The following is a 16,630-nucleotide window of genomic DNA, read 5'->3' as shown; positions in this document are numbered from 1 at the left end:
TTTTTTCTTTCTTATCACTTTAGTTTGAATTTATGATGTGACGAGTAATAATTTATGTAATCAGAGTTGAATTTTACGAGGCGTAGTATCTTCTTCTTATGTTGGTAGAGCAGTCTTTGTATTATACGATTATTTTATGTCGGTTTTATAATGCGAGGAAGAAGTATGCATTAAAGTATAGTCTTCGACGAATTGACTGAGTTTTATATTTCGCTGTATCTTTTTTCCGTCTCCTTTTTTTTTACTACTTTCTTTCGAAAATTCTTTCTCACTCCCGAGTTCTCCACAAAAACAGAAGCGCCCATAAAAACTATTATCGTCCATTATCGGTGTTGTTGTCGTCTTGGCTTTAATTGCTTGATTGTGTGGCAAATGATTGTGTCGCATTACTTCGGAGCACCATTGCACATACACACACGCACTTTTGTATCTATTATATAAATATATGTCAATGTGATCGTTGTCGCGGAGTCTGTATTCTCTATCCATATGGTAAGCAGGACAACTGTGAATATATAACCCAGGAATATCACCCAGGAATGTCTTCGCGGAGGATCGTTTTCCCCGATGATTTTCATATACTTCCGTACGATTCATTGTATTTTATATAGTAGGTACTATCTATTGTGAGATCGACATGCGTGTGTTCCTCGGAAAGCAGCCCCCTTCCTCCTGTCTTATGGATCTCTCTGTCTTACCGTTTTCATATAAAGTGTGTTTTGATATATCGTAGAATAGGTATTTCTAACAGCGGTGTATCTCTTAGAATATACTCGCCGGATCGAGAAAACGGTCGAGGATTAAAATAGATTAAATGTAGACAAGGTCTACGTGTCAATTAAAGAATGTAAATTGCATTTTGCAAACGTTTTGTCGGTTCGGCGCACGACGTTTACGAATAATAATTCTGACAATTTATTATCCTTGGCAGCGGTATTTTATGTCCTAATTATGGTCGCGAAATCTCGGAGAAAGTGATTGGCTACAAAATCGGGTGTGTTAATACTTTTATATTCGTACAACTTTGTCCGATACTTTAAATATATCATCATATTAAAATCATTATATAATAGCAATATATTCGTCATTGATTAACGATATAATTAAGTCGCATTATTGTGCAATTGAAAGAGATCTGCGCTGTTTTCTATGCAAAGGTGTTATAAAAAAATCTGATCTTTAACAATAATTGTAGTTAGTAGTTAGATTAATGACAGTTTTGTGCGAATATATAATCATGTATACACTCAATATATATGGATATGTTTATTATATAACAGAAATTGTATTGAAAAGTTCCGTTTAGCGTTAATAACGCGAATCTTCTCAACGACACGTAGCATAGCCACGGCAAGTAAGTGTAAGTTTTAATATAACTTTTTTTATTAATTCTTCCATTTTTTCCCAAGGTTCTGGTGAAGCATGTTAAGTAGATAAATGTAGTTTGAAACAACGAAACAGTACTCAGTCGTGTATTAAAATCGTTAAATATTGTAAGAATTGTAATCGTACTTTCCTAATCGATTATCGCATTTATATAAGTTTTTGCAAGATTGATTAATCATATCGAAGACTGATTACTGTTATTTAGAATTATTTAAAAAATCGTATTTATTCCTCTCTCTCTCTCTCTCTCTTTTCTGTCTGTATTTAGATTAAAATGCATGCACCAATAATCTGATATGTTTTTAAACTTTTATACATATATATATGATCTTTTTCCATGTGTATATGATATATATTTACTACACTACACACACCAACACTACACTTTCAGCGTGAGTTCTTCTTTTCTCAAACTGAATGAGGTGTGTTCTCTCTCTTTTACAACTTTCGTCGAAGGCTTGCGAGAATTGTCCCTCGCTCCTGCGGAATAATTAATTTTTCGTTTATGATTTTTATATCCCTCACAATTTTCTCTTATCGCATCTCAGTTCTTTCGAGTAATACTCTGATTTTCAGCTTGCAGTTTTCGCGCTTTATTTCTTCATTACGGCGCGTTCTTAGATCTACGTTAGATCGATAAAGTTTATGTGCGAGCAAGAGAATGGAAAAAGGACACAAAGTCATAAAATACAGTTTCGATTTCCATTGCTCGTACAATAAGCACTGTGAGCACAGGTTTTTTCGTTCTTTCTCGGCGTTTTCTTTTACTTTCTTCAAGCGTTTTTTTTTCTATCAAATCATACTTCATATACTTTCCGTAGTATTCCAAAATAAAGGAGTTGCGTATCTTTGCTAAATACATAATTTTGAAAACCGCAGCTGGTCTCCGAGTCTGCGAATGGCAGGCGAAGGGCAGTTGAGAGACTTCATCGAAGACCTTGGACCGGGCCAAGTAGTCGGAAGGCAGGCCCTCGGCGCCCGTTGCCTCGGTGAGATTCAACTGTCGTTGAGCCACACAAAGGGTTACCTGGAAGTAGAGGTCATACGTGCCAAAGATCTTAAAGCGAAACATGGCAGCAAAGTAACACCAGGTAAGTCGTTTCGAATAAATATTGCTTGATGCACAAGTGCTGATGATCCTTATTCCAGCTCCTTACGTGAAGCTTTACCTGGTGAACGGTAAAAGATGTATAGAGAAAGCGAAAACCATGATGGCCAGAAAGACGTTAGATCCGTTCTATCAACAATTGTTGGCTTTCAAGGAGAACTGTCGGGGCTGTATATTACAGGTATGTCTTATTAATTTTTTACAGATTGATTATTATTAACTTTTTTACAATGCACTTTTAACGCATGTGCGATTATAATTCGATCGTTTGATTATAATTCTATCGTATATCGTGATTTCAGGTGACGGTGTGGGGCGACTACGGTCGGATAGAAGGGAAAAAAGTGTTCATGGGTATTGCACAGATCGTATTGGATGAGCTGGACCTCAATCAGATGGTGTTCGGATGGTACAAGCTGTTTGACACCCAAGCCCTGGTCAGTGGAGCTCCATCCCTTGCTTTGTCCCGTCGATCTTCGGTCACGTCTCTCGATTCTTTTAAAATTTAAAAGAATGACTGTCCGAAGAACGTACCGAAATAATTCCTTTTACACTATATTTAACGAGGAGATGTTTGAGTTTCTTACAGTAGAGCAAAGTAGAGCAAAAAAGTAACACTAGATTGAGTTCGAGCTCCTATCTCGCGGTGCACCTATAGTCGCTTCCACCATTAATAGGATACCGAAATGCACGAGTCTCGATGTATATAAGGTAGTATCATATTTATCGATAAACAACTAGAGAGATTGAAAGTGAAAATCGTTATAAACATTTTTAACATCTTAAATGACATATTCGGAAAATCATCGTTTGATGATGTTATGATGTAGTCAAATGTAAAGTATATATTTGAAGTTAAATAACTATTTAAGATTATCGTTATATTTACTGTATAAAAGAATCGAGGATAGCGTCATAGATAATTGTTTATCGTATCATAATATTATCATTCTATGGTTGATAACAAAAATTTGAAAAGAATCTTAAACACGCTACGCGTATCTTCCTCGTAAGCTAAATTAAATGTTGAAGCCTAAGACTACTTAACGACTGACGTTTGGCTCTGAATACGGTAAAGTCAGTTTAAATGCAGTATACGAGAAATAAATGTATTGTACGGATAATAGAAGGTTCCGCGGGGGAGGAAGACAGAAAGAGAAACAAAGGGAAGAGTGAAATCGAAAGATAACGCAAAAACGATGCGAGAAAAGAGTGTGAAAAAACGTACGGGAGAGGACATGTCTTTCTAGAAACACCACTAGTACATCACATATCATGTACGGCATATCAGACGAGCCACTAGTCTGTATGTAGGACTAGATGTAGACGTAGCCAGCCATGTGTTCCCGGAGCGCCAGATAGTTTTTAGGTACGCACTGAGAATCAAGGCATCGTTCGTAGATAGTTGGACAACGATTTAACGTGGGTACGAAACAGATAATGCGATTGCAATCTGTCGTGATGACAATTATAAATATTTTTGTATTCGCGATACATGTACTTTGATAATCGAATGTCGCTGGTTAAGCCTGTTTATTAATTAATAACGTTTTTCAATTCGATTTTCTCAAGTACCCATGTGAAATCTTGATACACATTTGTTGTTGCCAATATCTTCTTTCCACTTCCATTACGTTTTGTAAAAATCTCCTCTTCTCTTTGAAAGTGCCTGTCTTATTATATACAAAAATAATTCTATTCGGCTTCGAAGTAGTCGACATGAGTCTAGATAACCGATAAACGATGCAAGATTACGTTATCATGCGCCCTCGATGTACTTCGTTGCCTCATATTTTATCTATATCGATTGTTACTTTTCCAAACTTGTGTACACGAGATATGCCTCCGAAATTTGATTCGACGTGAGAAAGTTCGATTTTGTCATTAATCCTGGAACGCAATTTTTGAACTTGCATCTTACGACTGTATTTTTCCACACTTGTCCACGCATAGGAACTACTTTCATAAACTTCCTGATATATTGCTTGGTATATATCACGTATTAATTTCCAGCTTTGCACAACATTGCATTTTTCTTCATGATTTTCCCATTGAATTTTTCCTTCTAAATACATAGCAAGTCGTGACAGTTTTTAATATATTTATAGTTTGAATCTTTGTCGATATAAAAATATGTGAAAATATATATATAAGCAAAGGTAAGTTTGTGCCGTATTCGGAGTCCTATATGTATATCCTCTTGTATATTTTCTCGAGATATTCTTAAAACATTAATCAATCTTATATATCGAATGGCGTCAAAAAGATTGATTATATCAGTCAATTTTTTCGGCATCATTTAATATGTAAAATTTATATATATGTAACGACAATATTTGAGAATAAATATTACACAGAATCTTTATCATTCAATATTTCATGTAATGAATTAGTAATAATGTACGTTTACAATTAGTAATACGTTTGTTTATTTCATTTACAGTGAAAACCAACCAAATCAAGCAAGTTCGGGATAGATGTGAACTCAAATGTGGTGTACTAGATTAATAATATGCGAACGATTACAATGACGTTCGTTTTCAGTGAATCTAAATGTGTGTATGCGTGCGTGTATATGTGTGAGTGTATGTGTGTGGTTAAGTGGTTAAAGAGATTAATGAGTACTGTGAAAAATGAAGCGACGAACGGTCCATGGACTTCATTTAATCAACATGCGAGAAAGATTAAAAATGTTGCGAGAGAGAGAATAAGTATATATAAATATAAATATATTACATATATGCTTATGGAAGACGTTTCCAAACTTTGTATATAATTTTAGGACAGTTCAAGTACTATAAATACCGATCTCCGAAATGGTCGGCTAAAAGACATTTTATCGTTGTCAAATTTTTAGTCAAAAATGTCACCGTCAGAAATAATATATATGTATATATATTATTTAATGTAAATAATATAACTATATAAAATTGTGCGATATATGTGCGCGCAAGTTTGAATGAGTAATAATGTTTGCGTTACATTCTCGTTGTCTTATCGGTTTCCACAATATACGATCGTCATGATTTTTTCGCGTTTTCTCTATAAACTTTGATCTGATTTAATCTTTTCCAAATTAATATAATTCGGAGTAAGTAGAACGTACGATGATATAATTTTAATTGCGCAGTTTAATTTTTTAATTATACAGTTTGTTCTTTTTTTATAATAAAATTTGTTCGTCATCGTACACGCTATCACGTTACTCAGCTTTTTAAGCTTCGTTTAGTAACTCGTCCAAAATGAGATACCATTATAATGTAGAAAATGTGGAGCAAGTGTTATATAGTATCACATTTTTCAAATATGAAGCAGACTGATAAATCGATTCCTATGATATCTACGTTTGGCTGCTTTTGTGAAATTAGCAATTTCGAGGGAGCCGGGATGTAAAGATATATTCGAACAAATTATAAATTAGCTTCGTTTTTAAAGAATTTGATTTGTAAATTTTATTTAAGTAAAAAGAAAGGTTTTCGAAACAAATTGAAAAAAAAAACGAACCGCCCATATAACTCGTGTAAACGGGACGCGCGTCGCGGCAAAAATTCTTTTTCGTACTGATTTTGTACAAAAATAATAAGCAGTGACCGCCACACTAAATATTTAAGAGGCTTTGTAAATCTCTGTAAGAAATGCGTAAACGCTTGCCATTAATTTTATATATCTTGATTATCGTGCTATGTGTTCGATCTTTCTTCGTGCGTATCTCAAACACTCGCGAAGATACACATCAGCGAGTATGCACATGCACGTGAAGTGTCTGCTGTGAATTAGTAAATAATTACATTCGTGCCCTGTAAAAGAGAATCAGAGAAAGAGAGAGAGAGAGAGAGAGAGAGAAGATTGAGAGAGAAAGAAAATTATTTTCTGTCAAGTATTTAAGGTTTGGTGCGTGTAAACTTCGTGTACAAGACAAACGTTTCAACTTAATTATGAGAAGAAATTTTTGAAAGGACGAGAAAGAATATCTGTGCGAAGGAAAACGAGTTTTTAATATTTTTTTAAACAGCATATATTGCTATTTATGTCGATATTTACGTATACTTTCGCCAAATTGATATATTAAATGAATGCTAAATCGAAAAGTTCGCTGCGCGAATTTTCTTTGTGTGTCTTATTAATTTTTTAGCGAAGTAACCTTTTTTTCACGTGACATGTTTTGAAATTACGAATCATTGTAATTGTATGCGTGGAAGGTACTCCTTGGATATTACCGACAAAACTGATAAATGGAATGCAGTAGCTTCAAGCGGCTATATTACGTATATTTTTGTAAATCTCCGATTTACCGATAACAATTCGCTAGAGATATAGGTTCGAACGCAGAGAATTTCTATCCGGAATGATTCGCGTCACGTTTCTTGAGTGATTAAAGTCGTAAGATTAAGCGACAGCAATGTCAACATCTATCTTATCACGAGTCTTACAATAATTGACCAAGTATAATATCTTGCTTTACAACTTGAAACGATTGTCTCATTCACACTCGCATTTTCGCTCTTCGATACTATACGACTATTTCTACGCGATCCATAACGCGAATTTTTTGAATTAATACCGGATAATGTAAGCGCGTTTGATACGCGTGCTGAGATTATATCGAATTGCCATCGAAATACATGCATCCGTCGTTAAGCGAGCTATAACGTAAGACTTAGCTTAGAGTTTGAGAAGAACGAGATAACGAAGTATCATTGATTTACAGACGAATCATATAGGTACGTCATCGATAATCCGAATGTTCATGAATATAAATTCTAGGTAACTTTTCTCGTAAATCGGCAGACCGATCGAGACTTTTAGGGAACGAGAGAATTGTATAGAGAAGGGTGGTATCTTATCATATCTATAACATGCTTAAATTAGAGACGTACGGCAAGAGAAAGAAGCTTTTTTACTCGTGAGAAAACAAAGACAAAAAGTAGGGTTCTAATCCGAAGAGATGTATATGTAAAGTATTGTGAAAAAAAAATAATATATTACTATAAGCTCATTTCTAAGTACATATTTTGCAAATGCACGGATTTATCAAGATTGTGGGACAATGATGACGTAATACACAAATATAATTCTGTAATAGTTAATTGATAAAATATACAAGACTACTATTACTACTACTAACGTAACTCTTCAGTTTGTAACGCGCCGTTTATACAGAGACGGCTGTAAGATTCTTCGCAAAATTAATTCGACGCTCTCGTCTCTTCGTAAGCTGTTTCTTGTGCGCGATCTTGCGTTTCTGACTAATAAAACGATCAATAAATTTCACAGAAAAAAAACGAATTTTACTTTTAGAGTTAAGAAAAATCATAAAATTTGTACAATATAAAAAAAATTTACAAAGATTGGAGACTTATCCAAGTGATTGAGCGAACTCGAGAAATTCATCACGTGTTTGATACACATTTAATACGCAAATTGATACGTATCGCAATACAATATAATGATAAAATGATATATTCTCCGAATCAGTAAAAATTTGACGGAAATTTACAAAAATTTAAGAGAATAATTGGCCTTTGCGTCGCGACTATTCTCAGTAATAATACTAAATAAATTTGTATGCCTATGGTTGCCTATCTCGATTAAGATGTTGATTTGCCAAAAGAAACAGCTCGAAGAAGTATACGTCGATTTCTATTCTTGCCATGCCCATCTGTATATAGGCATGCTCAATTCTAGGATCGGAAACGCGTATCGTGAAAAAAATCACATATATATACATAATATTAAACTACGAAACGCGCGAATACAAATTATTATCCGACTTTGTACCTATATATATTATTAATTAACTTAATGAAAAAGTACGGGGTGAAACCTCGAGTACTAATATCGATATGAATAGTAGAAGCTAACGAAGATTGGAACATGAAAAAAAAAAGAAAAAATCGTGAGAGAAAAGATCTAGCAAAAAAAATATAATAAAGATGAAAGAACATTACTTACGGATGAAAATGCCTGAGAGCCAAGGGGTACCACTTTTGTCAAATTTAGAGAGCCAATTTAGGTTTACAATAAAATACAATAGGGTGTGTATACGTGTGTGTCGGGCGTGCGAGAGGGATTGGAAAGAAAAGGTGAGAGTGAAAGTGTGTGCGATCCAGCGAAAAAAAAGGAAGGGATTAAACGTCGTAAACGAAACGTCGTAAACACATCGGCAAGGTCGAGCTATAAAGTGAATTATCAACTATTCTCATAGAAAGAAGTCCATCACGTAGCTTAGGTGATCTCTAATCTTGTATCTCGTGAGCTCACGAACGACTCGTATTCGCGATATTTTGGACGAATCTTGAAAACTAATGTTGCGATCAGATTACGTGTCAATTTTTTAACGGATTTTAATTTTAATTTAATTTTTCTCGATCATTGCGAGAAGCGCGTATTAATATTACCGGACATTCTAATTAAATTTTCCTCTAACGCTCTTTTTAAATACACGATTTTCGGTTGAATTGCTTTTTTTTTTAGCATCATCCGATGTCTTTTAAAACGAATTACGAGTCGGTCGTAAGATAATGCGCGCGCGCTCGCGAAGCAATTTTATTATTATTTTAATATTAAATAAAAAGAAAAAGATTTTACTATATTATATTTCACGAAATCATTGAAGACGCAACTGCGCGCGCGCGCGGCGGGACTCGTACATTTCTATAATTTTATTATGATAAGTATTTAAATTTATTTCTCTAAAAAAAATACGACAAAAAGGGTGAGAGAGAGAGAGAGAGAGAGAGAGAGAGAGAGAAAGAGAGAGAGAGAACTGCAAAATGAAAAGCACAGAAAGTGAAAAAGAAAGAGAACATGTGTAAGAAAGGAAATAGTGGGCGTTAGAAAAGATGTTTACTTTTCGTTGAACAAAAGAAAGAAAGAAAGCATAAATCACGAAAGAACGAAAGAATTTAAGCAGTATGTTTAGACAACATTTCGGAGAATCTCAGCCGAGAACTCCGTGAACCTTTGTTCCGCTCTCGCTTTCGAAAACATCGAAGAAATCCGAATTGATTCAAAGTAATCATTGCATGATATGAATGTTATATTTTAATTTTTTTCAATTATATAATATGCATTTTCTCTCTCTTCACACCGCGTACGACCAATCGCGGATCGCTTTAAAGGCTGTCGCCTCATTCACGGAGCTCGCGGTAGGAGATCGCGAGATGAATAAATATAAAACGTTAGTGACTGTATCCAGTATCATATATCTGATAAAAGATACCCCCGATGCCAGAGATGGCGTGTGACAATAAAGTGATTCAATGATTTTGCTGCGTTTTAATCATTTTTTATGTCATAGTTCGATTTACTCCTTATATAAAAGAAGCTATAAATTTATATAAATCATCAGAATTTTCTTAATATGTTGAGAAGTCGACGAGAATTTTATATCAGTTTTAATACTCTGATATGATTTATAAAGCCATTTAAGTAATGCTATTAACTGCATTTTTTAAAATTATGATTTATTTAATAAATTGAAAATTGGAAGAAATGAGGATTAGACTTTGTTATAATTATATAAAAAAATTGTTTTAAATTGGAGAAAACAACATATAAAGCATTTGTAATTTAGAATAATAAAATTTTATTATAAATATGTAAATAGTTTTCATATAAATATAATTATACATATATAAAGAAGAATTTGTTTTTTATAAATCTTCTTTATAATTAAAAAAATTGAATCAATTTTGATAAAGATTTACATTTAATGAGTTTTAAAAGAGATCTTTTTTAAACTATTTCTTAAATAGATAAATGAGTAAGATTAGGATATACTTTTGTGCAGAAATAAAGACAATGTTAAAAATATATTAACAGAAGAGACTCAAATAGGCTATATAAATCACATAGATCTTACTATAAGCAAAAATACCGTTATTTTTGGACATAGATAAAATATGAATCACAGACAAGTATTAAAGAATGCATAAAGAAAGTATCCGTTCTTTGTTTCCTTTATCGGAAAAAGTAAATAGTCAAAAATTACCACTATTCATAAAAACAGGTAAATCCCATAAAACTCACTGCGCATGCTCGAAAGAGATAGAAAAGAAATATCATTAAATGCATTTTTCCTTTTCTTTTTTAGTCTTTACTAGTCTTTTCTAGTATAAACCTAATATAGTCATGTTTTGTTAGGAACATTCCATAGAACATTCACAAAAGGTTCAGTTTATGATTTGGCATGGTACAGTGAACATCGTGCGCTTTTCTTAAACGGAGTTAAAGTATCGACAAATTCGTTAATAAAACAGCATTTTTTAAAAGTTTTTCAAAGTTTTTTCTAAATATTTAATAATAATAATAATAATGGCTATGCTAATAGACATGCCTGCAGAAATAGTTTCCAAAATTTTAGAATATAAAGATATCACCATTAAAGACATTGTAAAGTTTAGCTCCACATCCAAGCAGTTCCGATATGTAATTATTAATGACAACAATCTGTGGAGGAAAAAGTTTTCCCAGAGGTAAGTTTTTTATTTGTTATTTTACTTGAGTAGTTTATTACATATATTAGAAGAAATTTGGCCAAAAAACTGGTTAAAAAACAAAGTAAAAATTATATCACACAAAATTTTCAATCATCTGAAATAAATTTCTGGTTTTTTAAAAATTTTAAATATTTCGAAAAATAAATGTAGTGCAAACAATTTTAAAATTAATTCCTATGCAGTATTTTCAAAAATTCGCAAATTTTTGAAAATATTGCATTGTTTCAAGCATTGATTTCTTTGCGTCTCTGATGAAATCGCATAAACTTTAAAAATTTATAACTAAAAACTATAAGTGATATAAAGTCTATCTTTGTTTAAAAGTTTTCAAAGCTTTTGCGAAAAAACTCTTCCAAGGTTCTATAAAAAATATGGAATAATTTATTATACTATCAATAACTATTTCGTGCAAGATATGGAAATAACTGTGAAAGAGATAATTTTTCGAACAAGAATAAATCTACAGAATAAATATACAGAAATTTTCGTGGAATATTTTTATACGAAAGTAACATTTGATAATATTTTAGCCGAATGAGAAACAATGACGTAAAATATTTCATGTTATCAATTTTCATAGATAATGTACGTTAAATATATACGAAACATATAATAAAATGAAAATACCATGTGCTACCGATAAATCCGGCCCATAAGTAAATTTTGTACAAAACTTTGATTTCAGTTGATGATTGATTCTAGACTTTTTGTTTAGGCTGTTTGATATTTTAATTCTCTAATAGAAAAATATTAATTTTTTATATTATTATAAATTTTAATACATAATATATGAGTTATACTATAAACACGACAATACGTAGCTTATATCACACAAAATAAAAAGTTTCTTGAATCTTATCGTTTAGGTCTCGTGGATTTTGATAATCGATGCGAAAAGTTTAAAATACTTGAGCATACGCATTAATTATTTTTCACGGATGCGCACAAGAAATTTAAACTTTATATGTAATAATATAGCATAGTAATAATATAATATATAAACTGTTTCGTCACACACGCTGTATTGTAAAAATTATTATTGTTATAATTCGTTTAAAGATTATTTAGGCGTATTTTCTATATTTATTAATAAGATTAACCTTTTAAATATTTTCTTCAATTTGATTTAAATATATATTGCGGCGTTGTACAATTTTTATGACTTTATGTTATGACTTTAAAAAATTAATTAAATTATTTTTTGTTTAAATTTTAGATGGCCCATTGCAACACAAAACTACGAAAGAAAAATGGGGAAAAGTTTTTATAATGCTAATATTTCAGATGTACAAGCGGCTGTAAAATGTACAACAGAATTGTGGAATTTTGTGTCTGACATGTCCGAGAGACACTACTACTATTCAGATGACCATAAATATTTGGACGATTTCTCTTTTTTGTTTGCACATTGTTGCTTTACGCACCCTATGCATTGTGCTTTCTTGAAAGATGAACTTATTAGAAGTATTTACACATCTCCAAAGTATGACTCAAGATATATATTAAAATACTAGCAGCATGTAATAAACTAATATATTAATCATACAAATAATTGTGAATATTTCAGGCAATGCGATTTAACGCGAAGATATTATAGTATAAAACTTTTTCAATGTTGGATTAAACATTATGCTGCAAGAAAATTAAACAAATTTAAAGAGGATCTCAAGCAACTTATGGAAGAACTGCTTACAATTATTATACAATTGTGTCAACCAGAGAAATATATATCATATTTACATATAGAAAAATTTATTGATGACATCGTACAAGAAGTATTAAAGGGTCTTAGAGAGGAATATCCCAGGCACAAAATATTCTCGATATCACCGGAGCAATTGTCTATTTGGAAGTGTAATAATATTAAAGAAAATTATTGGGATGAAAGTCAAGCAAAACAAATTAAACGCATATTAGACAAAATTATTTTAAATTTTGATTCCTATAACTTAGATTATCCGTGGAAATCAGATCAAGTAGGTATATATGAACATATATGCGGCATATTTTTTTACGTGATATTCTTTTTTTTATTACTGTCGTAAATATTATAATTATTTTTCATTATATTGAGATTATAAGTATGTATATTAAGTTATTATCTCTTATTACAGATTAGAAAAAATTATTTTCGTGAGTTACAAAATAGAAAAAGCTTATGGCTAACAATATATAGTTGCGTGGCAAGAAGATTGGGCATACATATGGAACTATCAATACATTATGAATGTCGAAATAACGATTCAATTCATGTAGCTTGGAAACCGAAGTAAATATCTAATCTTAGTTTTGAGATCACACATCTTAATTTTTCTTATACTTCTATTATACACACAAATAAATACGTGTTTGCATTCACACATAAACAATGTAAAAAAAAAATTATTTAATAGATTGGAGAATTATAATAAGTAATGATTTTTTTCGGTGCTTTTTTTTGCTAAGAAAAATTTGATTCTAAATAGGCTAACAAATTTATCATTAAAAGAATCATCAGAATATCAGTATATTGTATGAAATACATCTATATATACATGTTTCTTTCTTTATTGTTTATACAGAAATCATATAGAATATAAAGAACATTTTAACATCGATTGGATGTATGATGAATCTTATCTGGAGATTTCTGTCATGAATAAATGTTACTCAATGCCCAATCCAAAGAAGATAGATACAAGACAAGTGAGTAGTTATTTATATACAATTCTAATAGTTATAATTTTACATGATAAAATTGATGGTTACAATTTTATCCAGTTTCGGGCAGAAATTACGTCTTGTTCATAAATGTAATTGTGTTTTGATAATTCCACCAAATCTCTAAAACAGAAATACATAGAATAATAAATCGAATGGTTGCTTTATTTACAATGTATAAGTTTATTATATATAACACACATAATCATTTATATTATTATAATTTTATTTTATTATAATTTTATTTTAAATTTTATTTTTTATGTTTTGGAAATGAAAAAGTATAAAATTTTATGAAAGAAAAGAAGAGATAAAATTGTATGTTTGATGAAGAAGAACACTAAACGATTCTTTTTTTATAATATATTTCAAAAACATGAAATCAATAAGTTTGCTTCTAATATTTAGCTTTAGAAAAAATCGCGAATATTCACATAATGTGTGACAATTGCTATCAGTTACAGAATTTAACAGAAATATCTTAAATTTTATACAATCGTAATCAGAATTTTGTCATTACGGATAATTTTGTGATTGATTACGAATTTAATAACTAATCTTCTTTTTAGCTAATCAAAGCACTAGAAAGAGATTTCGAAGATGATGTACCGGCACAACTTAGTTTCTCCCGTCTTACAGAAGAATATATAAATAGTGATGTGGTAAGTATTTTTTTATGCGTTATTATAAATATTGTTTTGAAAGAAGCTTATTAAAATATAGAAAGTTAATATATAATCATAATTATACAATATTAATTATAATTATCTGTAATTCAAACCGTAACAAAAATTGATTTAAAATTTAGTTGAAAAGTCAGTGGATTATTATTTTATTTTCAGCGGGAATGTACTCCTTTAACTGAAAAACATTGGAAACGAAGATCACATAAATTAAAATTCGCTGTTGGAATGGTCGTTGCACATAAACATCGCGGAAATCAAAGAAATGAAGCTGGTGTCATAATTGGATGGCATAACAGATTTCAACCTGTATGGTTTTCTTTTTGTCCTTGTAGGTCTAATTTCGAACGTAACATGCGGAACCATTTACAACCATATTACATAATCTTAATGGATGATGACATCATGTGTTACGTACCACAAAGTATGAATATCAAATTAAACGTTTCTTTGTATTTATATATTATATAATATATATATTTTATTATGTATTAAATGTATAACGTATAAAAAATATATGTCCTATTTTAGGCTTTATAACATCAATATGTATGGCTCGGTGGATTTATAATACAGAGATTGGACGATATTTTTGTAAAATTAAGAATACCCATTATGTACCAAACGAAATACTAGCAAGACGCTATCCAAGAGATGCCGCAGTTATTCGCAGAAATATTAATATAATTTAATAATAATAATTTATAACATTTTTAAGTAGTGAATAGAATGTATAATAATTTGTAAAAATATTAAAATGTCGGCTTATAATATAAAGTGTGCAATAACAGTTTATATTAAATAATATATGTTTTATATTAAGTAATATGTTACGAGAAATCACGCTGCTCATACATAACATGCTTTGTAATATCCTAATAGTCGTAATTATCAGTTTTTTTTACATAGAGAATAATTTTAGAATAGTTAAAATAGTATTGCTATAGGCTCAAATTCATATGTAACATCGTTATATGTAAAACAACATTTGTATATTGTTCTATGTAAAACATTTGTATATTGTAATATGTAAAACAGCATATAATAAATTGCAAATATTTCGCAATACGATTTAATACAAATATATTACAGTATAAAACTTTTTCAACGCTGAATTAGACAAAATTTTACAAGAAATTGGAAAAAACTTAAAAATAAATCCCATCAGTAACAAATTTTGGAAGAAGTACTTATATTTATAATACAATGGTGTCAACTAGAGAAATATATTTTTTATTTACATTTAAATTTAGAAATTCATTGTCAATATCATGCAAGAACTGTTAAGGCATCTTAGAGAGCAAAATCCCACATATGAAGTATTTTCGACATTATCTTAGCGAGCAATTTTCCTTTTAAAAGCATAGTAATATCAATGAGAATTATTGAGATGAAATTAAAGCTAATTAAATGTATATTGGACAAAATTATTTTAAATTTCGATTTCTATAAATTAGATTATCCGTGGAAGTCAGATCAAGTAGATATATACGGACATATAGGCGGAATATTTTCTTATGTCACATTTTTTTTTATTATAAGTATAGTAGTCAGACCCTATTGTAGTTTTTTTTATTATAAACTATCATAAATATTATAATTATTTTCCATTATACTGAGAGATTATAAGTATGTATATTATCTTATTATTTTATTACAAATTAGAGTTAGAATTAAAATTATTTTCATGAATTACATTATAGAAAATAGGATATAAAGAATATTTTAACATTGATTGAATGCACGATGAATCTAATCTGCAGATTTCTGTCATAAATAAATGTCAATCAATGGTTAGTCCAAAAAAGATGCGTACAACAGAAGTGAATAGCTATTTATATAAAATTTTGATAATTATGTACAATTTTATCCAGTTTCGGACAAAAATTACGTCTTATTCATAAAGGTAATTGTATTTTGATAATTCTATGAAATCCTTAAAACAAAAATATGTAGAGTGATGAATCGAATGGTTATTTTGTGTACAATGTATAAGTTTATTATACATAATACACATATAATCACATTTATTATTATAAATTTTAAATTTTACTTTAAATTTTATTTTGAAATTATTTTTTATATTATGGAAATCATACAGGATAAGATTTTACGAAAGAAAAGAAGAGATAAAATTGTATATGTTACGTCCAGGCCCGGAGAAGGATGGGTCGAAGGAAGGACGTAACAGAGATGTTTTTTCCCGAAGTCGCAGTAAGAGGTAAGCGACTCGAACTTTGAGCTTCGAAAAC

The 16,630-nt window shown here is 30.5% G+C and overlaps 2 protein-coding genes across 15 annotated transcripts in view; both read left to right on the top strand.

Annotated features, from left to right (window-relative positions):
- Nucleotides 1-9,762, top strand: part of Rim (Rab3 interacting molecule) — a 68,093-nt gene extending 58,331 nt beyond the window's left edge. For 12 of the 14 annotated variants that reach the window (XR_014435518.1, XR_014435517.1, XR_014435520.1 and 9 more), the window contains 4 exons: nt 2,266-2,477; nt 2,536-2,675; nt 2,797-3,863; nt 4,938-9,762. Coding sequence is in view for 2 of the 14 variants with exons in the window: in XM_083080791.1 (XP_082936917.1) it covers nt 2,266-2,477; nt 2,536-2,675; nt 2,797-2,931; nt 4,938-4,940 (490 nt within the window). In the remaining 12 variants the exon portion in view is untranslated. Of the gene's footprint in view, nt 1-2,265; nt 2,478-2,535; nt 2,676-2,796; nt 3,864-4,937 lie in introns of those variants that run through there. The other 2 variants (XM_083080791.1, XM_083080792.1) reach the window with 2 other exon arrangements.
- Nucleotides 9,763-12,572: 2,810 nt separating this feature from the next.
- Nucleotides 12,573-15,284, top strand: LOC145960552 (uncharacterized). Its single transcript, XM_083080113.1, has 6 exons — nt 12,573-12,971; nt 13,110-13,264; nt 13,557-13,680; nt 14,265-14,357; nt 14,538-14,802; nt 14,910-15,284. Exons 1-6 carry the CDS (start codon nt 12,672-12,674, stop codon nt 15,068-15,070), a joined length of 1,098 nt encoding a protein of 365 aa, XP_082936239.1. The 5' UTR covers nt 12,573-12,671; the 3' UTR covers nt 15,071-15,284.
- The last annotated feature ends 1,346 nt before the right edge of the window (nt 15,285-16,630 follow it).

This window comes from Camponotus vicinus, unplaced genomic scaffold (genome assembly GCF_025532165.1).
Source record: "Camponotus vicinus isolate PSW18456_S1 unplaced genomic scaffold, iyCamVici1.0 SCAF_10, whole genome shotgun sequence".
Lineage (NCBI taxonomy): Eukaryota > Metazoa > Arthropoda > Insecta > Hymenoptera > Formicidae > Camponotus > Camponotus vicinus.
Note: the sequence above shows the minus strand (reverse complement) of the source record. Positions and strands in the feature narration are given on the sequence as shown.